The sequence below is a fragment of the Cygnus olor genome, chromosome 5 (assembly GCF_009769625.2).
Source record: "Cygnus olor isolate bCygOlo1 chromosome 5, bCygOlo1.pri.v2, whole genome shotgun sequence".
NCBI lineage: Eukaryota > Metazoa > Chordata > Aves > Anseriformes > Anatidae > Cygnus > Cygnus olor.
This window is the reverse complement of record NC_049173.1, coordinates 57,096,506-57,106,786: the sequence shown is the minus strand read 5'-3', so window position 1 is coordinate 57,106,786 and position 10,281 is coordinate 57,096,506. Positions and strand designations below refer to the sequence as shown.

Sequence of the window (10,281 nt, the reverse complement as noted above, 5' to 3'; positions counted from 1 at the left end):
ACGCTGGGTCACCAGCACCCTCAGCAGCTCTGGGCTTTGTGTGCCCTTCGGGGGAGCTTTGCTCGCCCAGAGGGCACTGAGAGCTGAGGAACGCCGGGACAGATGCCCGAGCTGGGTGCTGGCCATGGGCCCCTTCTCTCTGCTGAGAGAGATGCCCCGTGTCTGCTGGGACAAGAAGCCTGCACAGGTATCTCGTGCACGTGTGGGGGCAGGTGCCTCGGGTGTTTTGGCATCGGGTGGTGGGGATGGGGCAGTTGTTAGCTACAGCTGGAGCCAGGTGCTGCAGGGCTCCCATGCCTCTTGGCGGTCTGTCCTCCAGGGGTGTTTTCTGTCTGTCTGTCAGCTCAGCTCCCGGCTGGGCTGGGGCAGGGTCCCACGCTGCCGCACGTAATGCTCCACATACACAGCCACGTCTCTAACTGCTGGGCCCGGGCTGCTGGGTTAGCTCCTGGCCTGGCTTCACACCTCGTTTTCCAGGATTGAGTAATGTTGAAAGTGAAGAGTCGGAGGAAGAGCATGTATGTCCATCATTATCGTTATAAATTTACAGGATTATCCCCAAGGTAGCCATCATTGGGTTTCAGGGAGAGTATTTCAAGCGTGAGGGAAGATGACACTTTCTGCTGGCACTGGCACCGTACCTGGCTTCCCCAGGTGAGCGAGCATCACCGTGCCCAGCCACCACCTTCCCGCCCAGAGCAGAGAGTAAATTGCAGATAAGCTCCAGGAAATCAAGGACTATGAAATGAAGCATCAAGGCTGAGAGCACGGTGCCACCATCCATGGACCCAACCTCCCTGTACTTCATGCTCAAGTTATCTTAAGGGGAAACCCTTATTTCTGCCTATTCTCAGATGGACAGGAAAATCAAATGGGGGAAATGCAGCAAAATGGCCATTCAGATCTTGGCACCTGACCCAAACGCCGTGTCACGTTCAGGGGAGTCCTTGTCGCTGGCACCAGTGGCTTTGGGATTGACCCCATGCAGAGGAGGTCCAAGAAGGGTTGGTTGTTCCTCTTTTTTTCTTAATGTGCCTGGTCCTGGGAGGCTTACACCCGCAACACAGGAACAAAAATACCTGCAGCGTTCTGGGCAGTCCTTCCCACCAGCCAGAACAGGCCTCTCTGCTGTGCTTTTCAGGGAAGAAAGCTCAGAACTGCTGAAAACATATCTATTTCTAAATGGCTACAGCCTTGCTATTATTTTCAGCCAATTTTAAGCATTTCCTGTGATGCCACCAAGGGGTGCTCGCCGAGGGTCTGCGCAGCCGGGGCGGGAGGCTGGTGCTGGGCTGGGTGCCCTGCGGCAAGGAGTCCCACTGGGAGCTGTTGGTGAGGGTTTTTGCTCAAAAACTGGTGTTCTATGATTAGATCGATCCGTATCCTTTCCTAACTTTGGCCTCTGCCATTAGTTTCCAGGCTCCTTCCATGGCTGCAGCATGCAGCAATGATAGAAGAGGACACAGAAAAAGCCAGGGAGGATCACCAAGCTGGGAGCGTTAGTATTAAGTGGAAAACTTTCAGGTAGCTTTTCAGTTCTTTGGCACAGCAACGTGATAAATCATCCTTCAAGTGCTTTTCCAGCAAATGTGGCTGTAAAATGTGCAATGCATCATGGAGCAGAGCTCCTGAGCCTCTGCGCTTGGGGTAGTGACTCCGACAGCAGACATCTGGCTGGGCTGCCAGCAGGAAGGCGCTATGCTTTTCCTATCGTATTGCTTTACTTTATTCATCTGATGGAGACAACACTCTAAGAACCTTGTCTTCCCCTTGGCTGTCGTGCTTGGCAGCGGAGCGTGCCCCATCGCGTTCCCCATGGCGCAGCATCCCCTGCGCCACAGCGGAGACGTGCGCATCACATCGCTGCTGCTGTGAGCTTGCAAACAAGTGAGGTTAGGGAAACAAATGCCAACAGTGGAGTGGAAGCATGCTAGGCTGCCTGAATCCTGAGGGTGGAAAAGGAGCTCTCCTCCAACAGGTATAGCCACAACTGCGCTTGGAAATACTTGGGGGTACTCTCTGCTGCCTCTTCTCCCACAAAAATAATTCGTCAGAGTGCAAAAACAGCAGTAAGTGAATCATTAGCTCTGGAGATGAGTGAAGTGCACTTGGGGAGAGGATTTTTTGTCCTCTGACACTAATAGCTCTTTGAGCTTTGATAGCTACTCATTATGGAAAACAAACAAACAGTTAAAATAGGCTTATTTATTGACTAAAGTCAATAACAATAGAAATAGTGGCAATGGGTAAAAGTTATACATAAAGCATATTATTTATCTACAAATGTACAGTTAAAGCATCTAGTGGATGGCATGCTGCTGGGCAAAGGGATGGCGTCAGGAGCGAGCAGGGGGGCGATGAAGTCAACAAAAAGCCACAAACACAACACACACAACTGGGGTGTGATGCTAAGGGAAGCACTGCCATGGGGTGTTGGGAAAACCTGAAAAGATGAAGGCAGGCTCTTTCTAAACCTTCACAGTTGCCAAAAAATCACGTGTTCTAGCTGTGCAGTGTTTGTTTTCCTTGGCAATCTTGTCGAGGAGCCAAGAAAATGAATGGGTAGGGCTTCCTCCTACCTGCGGTTGTCTGCTGCATGTACTTGTCAAAGTGAAAACAAAACTGCAAAGGAGCAGTGTGGGAAAACTTGCTTGTGACACAGTACTGAAGACAGCAAGGGACTGGAGACAGCTATGGACTTGATGGTTTGAAGTGAGAGGGTTGTGTCCTGCTGACTGCCAGACGTGCTCTGGGGAGCTCACCAGATCCCTTGTACTGAGCAGCATTTCAGAGATATGCTACTGCAGAGCTCACTGCGGCTCTGCTCCTCGCCCGCTTCCTTTCAAGGGCATTGTATGGCCCACAGCACATTTTCATAACAACATTCCTGTTTGATTAAAGTCAAAAAGCAGGCCAAGTTTTCAGAAATTGAGTACGACATACTCTAATATTGCTCTATCTTCTCTGTGTCTGCTGTTCTGTGATCTTTGCTGCTTTGAATGCTTCCAAAAATAACTTGAAAGAGGTGCATGGCTTGGTTATTGCCAACACAAGTAGTTATTGATCTAAGTGATGGCTTGGAAAGGAAGGACAGTAGAGAAACCACCCTCTGCTGTCCACATGTTTAGACCTCCTGCCTCATTTTGGTCGAGCTAATGAGGAAAGAGATGTATTGTGGCACGGCAACAAAGAAATCCTCTGCCTGCTTAAAAGTTGTTGGGTACTTTAACATGTTAAAAAAATGAAGTCATTAAACTACGCAAAATGTTTCACTTAAAATATATTTTGCTAACTAAAACAGCCCATACCCTACAAGAGAGTTCATGTAGTTAGTCTCCTGCTTTCGACAATTTCCTTTTCTACAGCTTAATCGGAGGTTATTTGGAAGTGGGATTTCTTATGAGCAGTTGCCAATTATTTTCCTTTTTGGAAAGTGTGAAAAGGGAGGTACGTGTCTGTGCTCTTTCTGCATCTTGATCTTTACCATCTTGTTGTGCTACTGGAGTGGCATTACAAGGTGGGGGATCTTCTGTAAGTTTAAAATGTACGTATAAAATGTATTTATTAATTCAGAGCTTTTACCAAAAGCAATTCCAAGTTTTCAGCTTGTAACTTGAAGATATGGGCTTGCCCTAAGCTGACAGTTAGCTTTGGGAACACGTAGAATCGAATGAAAACTCATTTGCCACGGGGAGAAATTGAGACAAGATCACCAAGTGCTTTCCCTGACTTTTGTCAGAGAAAAACACAGTACAGAATAAACAATGATTTTCCAAGAGTAACAAATTGCATTTGTGATGAAACACTGGACTTAATTTGCAGCGAATTTACAGAAATGTGAAGTCTGAGAAGCAGTGTGTGCTGTATACTCTGTGAAATCGTACAAGTGCCTTAGAAGCTGAACGTGTTTTAGAGCAAGGAAGAATCAGGCACAAAGTGATCAGTATTTTAACGAGGACAAGTCCTTCCCCAGCTTACAGTAAGAATGGATACAACAAACCAACCTGAAATTACCAGTGGAGTTCGAACTTCTCAGCAGCGATTAAGCTGGAGCAACATGCGAACGTGTTTTGGTTAAAATTGGTGATATAAGCAGTGAAGTCCTAGAGGTTAACCAGAGGGTTTGCAGTGAAAAACATGAATTTTGGTTCTGCATCAGACTTCTGTGGATAGTCTGACGCTTACCCAGTTAAAAGGGATGTCTCGTGTAACTCACACAGGCGCTGCTGGGGTCGGATTTTGTCTGTGCAGTACTTCACATTTCCACCGAGGAACAGTTTTTATTATTATTTGTACTTCATGATGTACTTTCTGCATGAAACATTTTGTTATATATATAATAGCTAGAATTAAGTTCATAGACAATACTGCAGGATTTATACACAGCAAATTGCGTACAAGCACAGTGACTGGGCTGTTGGGGAGCCTAGGGCCAGCAGCACTCCTACAGCCATCATCCTGCCTGGGTACATGGTGTATGCCTGTGATCAGCAACACTGTCTTTTTTATATTTACCTTGTAAAATTAGCACTGATCCTATGCGTTTTGGGGGAAAACAGTTTGAGGAAGTGTGGGTGTGTAAAGGACAATATAGCCCAGGCACGAAGTATGAACTCAAGGGATCTCGTGTGAGTTTGTAATTGGACATACCTCCCTGAAAAAATATCCCAGCAGTGCAAAATTAGATCCATGGAGAGCCTTGATTCTTTCTTTCTTTTTTCTTTTTTTTTTTCCCCACAGCTGTTCAAAGCTATGTGTTTAGTTGTATTGTAGCTGTGTGTTAAGTGTATGGAAACCTGAATGGGTCCAGGTCTAATCACATTTACAGGCGTTTGTGAATGGTAATGACTCGACGTGTGTGAGATTACGTATGAGCCCAAAAGAATAATTGGTTCCGTAACAGATTTTAATAAACAGACATATGACTAAAAGAAGTTTTAGAAAATTACTGAATAAAAGCAGAAAATCTCCTTGCTATTCATCATCTTTATAGATTCCAAATGTTACAAACGGCAATCCTCGCTAAATTGTTACATGCAAAATATCCCAGCTAAAGCACAGTATTGCTGGTGTTTTACAGAAAATAGGTATAAGCCGTTCCCCATCTTTTGCCCTTTCTATAGCAAAGGCAAAAAAATACTTTGCTCTTCTTTCCAAAGTTGACTATTAAAGGAGGCACTGAGAAAACCACTAAAAGCCATTTTTGTTGTGCTACATATTAATGTCAGTTTAAAACTTTGACAAAAATATTTCACTGTTTACTGAAGAGGCTCTGAAACACACTGCCCGTTCACACCCAAATTCCAATTCAGTTTTATTTGCTTACTGAGCGACATCTGTTGACTGTAAATTATGAGTAAAAGTCATGACAGTGTTTGCAAGCTTATATTAGGATCTCGCTTAGGGTTTTGTGTGCTCTCTTGTCGTTGTTGTTAACATAGTTAATTCTACAGTTATTTAATTTCACAGTTACAGTTCTATTGTTTTAGCCTGCCAGGAAGTGGCATGGGTTTATTTATTTATTTAAAGCAATAGCTTGGAAATCAGCAGTTGAATGGAGCAAACCGAGGAGCAGAAGGGTGGTTATTTTGTCAGGCCCTCAGCATGGGTGAGAGGGCATCCTCTTAACTCCACACCTATAAGGAATAGACTCAAGGGGAGTCTATTTCACACCTATTTTGAGTGTGAAAACCTGCATTTTAAACCTCTGTCCTTCAATTTGTCTTTCAATTTCCTTATATTTAATCCAAACCTACCCTTTTTTAGTAGAGCCGTTCCCCTTTGTCCCATCAGTACATTCCCTGGGGAGTCCCTCCCCAGCTCTCCTGCAGCCCCCTTTAGGCACTGGCAGGCCGCTGTAAGGTCTTCCCGGCGCCTTCTCTTCTCCAGGCTGAACAACCCCAACTCCCTCAGGCTGTCTCTGTAGGAGATCTGAAGATCTGGATTATATCTGTGCACAGCATCTGATGTCATTTCTGGCCCTATCAGTGACCTCTACACTGAGAATTTTCTATTCCTAATGCAGAGGAAAATTAACGCAATGCATTCTCTGTTAGCTCTATGGTTTCCAAGCTTATGAACTTAGAAACGTAGAAGTTGTTGTTTGTGGCTGTGACAGTCATCACATGTACATTGGAATATACAGAGCACAGCATCTGTTGAATGAGGGCTTATGGTAAAGTGTGGTTCTACTTAGAAAGGTCTCTACGTAAAAACAACTCCAAAGCAGCGGTTGCTTATTTTGCTAATGAATTGGGTTATGATTTATGCAGTAAAGGATGCCTTTCTGAAAGTAGTGGAAGATGCTGTTCATAACGAACCTTTAGTTACTAATAAACTCCTTCTTGATGATCCCTTCAAGCTTTCTAGGGAGGGCGGGTATATCTGTGAGGGCAAATCAGGGCATCGGGATACCCCTGTAAAGTGATAACCTTTAAAGCCATTTGCATGCTGCTTTTAAAAAGAAAATAAATTGACTGAGATAGCAATTCACTTGTAGATTCCAAGCCTAGGGCACAGACAAATCTTTAATTGCTATGAGCAGCAAGTGTCTTAGCACCTACTGGAATTCAGAAATACATTCAGATATTCATAATGTTAGTTTCTGAAATTAGTTTTATTTTTATTAATTTTATTTTTACTTTTTTTGAGGTTAGACAATCTAGTTTTGCTTGTTCTAGTCAGAAGAAAGCTCAGTCCCTATTCAGGACCCTCTTTCGGAGGAGCCGGAGCCTTGACATGACCACATCCCAGTCGGCGTAGGCACCCTCCAGGTGGCGAGTCACTTCTAATCCTGACTGGAAGCTCTGGCGACCATGAAGCACGCGCCAGTTATCGAACGTTACTACGTCTCCTGTGAAGAGATTGCACAAAGTTTAACATTTGGTATATTTTATTCCTTCAGACAGATGATGTTGAGATAGATCTATGTCAGCAGTTAGGGAGCAATAATATCAGATAGCTCGTCCGAAGGTTTTGGTGATGTGGTAGCTTTAGTTGAGCTGGTGATTCTCAACCAGAGAGGCCAGGAAACTCCAACTCTGTTTCTTTTCATGTATAACCAAGGGTTTGGACAATCCCATGGACAGATAGAAAAGAAACCAGTTGGGATATCTTAGAGAAAATGATTAGATGAGTTTCTTTATAAGAATGTACTTGTTTAAAAAAGAACTTCTGCCCCTAAAAGAGATCAAATCTTTCTTCCCAGATGCTGGGAAGCATGGACAGATTGAGCCTGCCAAAGATGGACCTAAACAGCATACAACACATACAAATTATCTTTCATTTTAACCTTCTACCTCGTTTATCCACATATTTCTTTTGTCTGGAAAAAGCTGTGCTGAACCTCTGAGGAGATACTGGAGACAGAGCTCAGTGAAAGCCTCTAACTGGGGACTAGCCCAGCACGTTGAGTCACCCCAGGGGTTAAGTAGGCTTGCCACAGTTCAGAGGCATGATTAGAAAGCAGAGTGGTAGGGGAATCTGCGGAAGGATCAAAGGATTTTCACTTGATGGGTCTGTAACTACTTGTACAATACACATCCTGCATTACTATCCCTGTTAAAAGAATTCTAAAAGTACAAAGCTAAACCACTGAAAGTTAGGAAATGCCTTAATTAAGGCCAGCTTGTCATTTAAATTTTTCTCCTTTGTGTGCCACCATTGTGATAAATCTCTGACTAAATAACGTTATGCTCTTTCTTTCCTTCTTACCCTTCCCTCTACCGCCATTTTGGTGCATTTAATGATAGGAAGATGGTACTTATGTAATGGAAAGTACTTTTTTTATCATTTATTATGTGATCTTATAAATTATTTTATTGCATGTTCCCAATAGGTAGTGATTCGTTTCCTCATAGACATTTTAAAGGCAGTAGCAACATAATGGGTGATGTGGTCACGTACACTAATAAGTTTACTTTTGTAACACCTCGTGAGAGCTGAGGGACTATTTGTATGTTTATTTTATAGTTGGAGAATGAAGGAACTGAGATTAAGGCCAAAGTAGTTAAATATATGTATAGACTGACTTTTAAAGAGCATTTGTGTGGCGTGTTTTATGCTCAAAACACAGCCCTGTACAACTCTAGCTGAAGTTTACAGCACTTAGTGCCTCTGCAAATCTGCCTCCAGCTGTCTTGCACAGGCCACCCAGAAAAAGCAGCACAACAGCACAGGTTTCCAAAATTCATCCTGCGTTACTCAGGCATTTGGTGCCTAAGGAAAGGAGGTGACTGAATTCCCTGCAGCAGTGGTGAGGTGCCCCGGGAACAAACAGGAGTAGCACAAACAACACAGGCGTATCGTCTGATATAATGTTCCTACCCTGCATGAACGAGGGTGTGATCACGTACTGTGTAATGAACTGGGTGGCCCAGCAATCTTGCAAGTGATGTTTCCCAGTTGTGGTGCTGTTGCTTTGACAAGTTAAAATTTCCTACTTGGTGTGAGTTTTTATGTCATAAACAGACAGGTTGGACTAATCAATAGATTCTATTCCCCACCCACCCACTTTTTTTTTTTTCTTTATAGTGAAACAATGGCAGAAGAAATCTATGAAATGAATGTAAAGATATGATGTGAAATAACATAGGTGACAAACAGGGCTAAAATTTCCTCTCGGTGCCAGGACAGTGCTAACAATGCTTGAGTGTTTTGACATGTCAGGAAAAACATGAAAAATCATTGCAAGGAGAAACAACTTCCTGACCTGGTTTCAGCTTGTAAGTAAACTTGTGTTCTCTGCTGTTTAATAAATCATCAAATTCCTTTAGAGCTGCATAAAATGGCCGCACTTTTTCAGCTGGTATGTCAAACACTGTGTCTCTTGTTGCATTATTATAATTGATGCGAACTACTTGGCCTCTGTAATCCACACTGTGAAACAGAGAAGGGAAGGAAAAGAAATGTATTACGTTGTTACTGAAACATTTTAGCACAGTTAACAAACAATTGAACTCTTCTGCTGAAACTTAGAATCATGGAATCATTTAGGTTGGCAAAGACCTTCAAGATCATCAAATCCCACCATTGACCTGACTTACTTTTCTAAACAAAATTCAAGTGTATGACAAAGGACGATTTCACAAGGTTAGTTCCTTCATTCCAAATGGTTACTGGATTGGAATTTGGTAATTAATCCTAACTAGGGAAAGGGATCAGAAGGAAAAAGTGTAGACACTTAATTTCCTCAAATTACTATATTCTATACACCTCAGTCATAGAGTCAAAGTTTTTAAATTCAGAAGAGATTAAAAACATTTGATTGATCTTTTTATAGTATATCGATCTTAATCTAAATGCTCCAAAATAGGACCTCTCTTTGGCACAGAACAGAGGGACAGCTACACAGCACAGACTGGAATTGAGCAACCAGCCCAGCTGCCGTGCCTGCACCTAGAAGCTATCCTAAAGACCGCGAGTTCTCCCTAGAATTGGGCAAGACCGAATAAGGAAAACTATGCTGTAGTGTGACAAAGTAAAGAACAAGTAATAAATACACTGGCTTCCAAAAAAAAAAAAAAAAAGGCAACTCCAGACCCAGTTAAGGCACAGTTTCCCCACAAGGTGGCAGGAGCAGACCTCTTCCTACCAACACGCAATCCCCTGACATGGAGAATTTTAGTTTTCAGTGTAGTTGTGTTGCTGAAGCTACTCACTCTATAATCCTTTGCTTACACTGCACGGCAAAATCACAGTAGTCGACCCCGACATCCGTATAGTCTACAGCAGTAGAGGACAGGATCTGATATGCTTGAGGATTTTGTTGCTTCAGCTTGTTGGATACGTGAAATCCATCTACAACTTCACTCTCACCTCCTGCAGCTGTTTGCTTTATACAGTGGAGAAACTGAACCTGTAGCGAATTAAGATCTCATTATAACAAGAATTAGCCTGTGTACTTCATTAGCATCAGTTTTCTCATATCTTTTTTTTTTCCGCCAGCAAAAGACTGACTTCCCATTGCTGCAGCTTCACAGTACTCTGACGCCATTATCCCACAGGCAGAAAATTCAAATTTAACAATAATAAATCCATCCCATTTGGGACATCTTCTAACACTTGCAGCCTTTTATTATTTCCTGCAAGTCAAGTGCAAAGCTCTGCTGTAACTTCTTTCTTCCAAGGCGCTGTTTGCTGCAGTCATACAATTTTAAACGCACCACAGTCTCCCTCCTTATTTCAACAAAGAGGATTATTTTTCTCTTGCAGAAACAAAACCTGTTGTGAATTATCTGGTCACAAAGAGGAAAAGGTGGCTCATGGAAGGCAATGGGCCCA

At 43.2% G+C, this 10,281-nt stretch overlaps 1 protein-coding gene and 1 long non-coding RNA gene across 3 annotated transcripts in view; one reads left to right on the top strand and one right to left on the bottom strand.

Annotated features, from left to right (window-relative positions):
* LOC121070358 overlaps nt 1-10,281 on the top strand; it is an 88,729-nt gene that overhangs the window by 66,989 nt on the left and 11,459 nt on the right. The gene's annotated exons all lie outside the window — the stretch shown is intronic.
* Nucleotides 4,734-10,281, bottom strand: part of BBOX1 (gamma-butyrobetaine hydroxylase 1) — a 40,272-nt gene continuing 34,724 nt past the window's right edge. For both annotated transcript variants that reach the window (XM_040557393.1, XM_040557394.1), the window contains exons 6-8: nt 9,660-9,856; nt 8,711-8,877; nt 4,734-6,853 (exon numbers count right to left, since the gene is read on the bottom strand). In XM_040557393.1, coding sequence (XP_040413327.1) covers nt 6,693-6,853; nt 8,711-8,877; nt 9,660-9,856 — 525 coding nt within the window. In that variant the 3' untranslated portion in view covers nt 4,734-6,692. The remainder of the gene's footprint in view (nt 6,854-8,710; nt 8,878-9,659; nt 9,857-10,281) is intronic.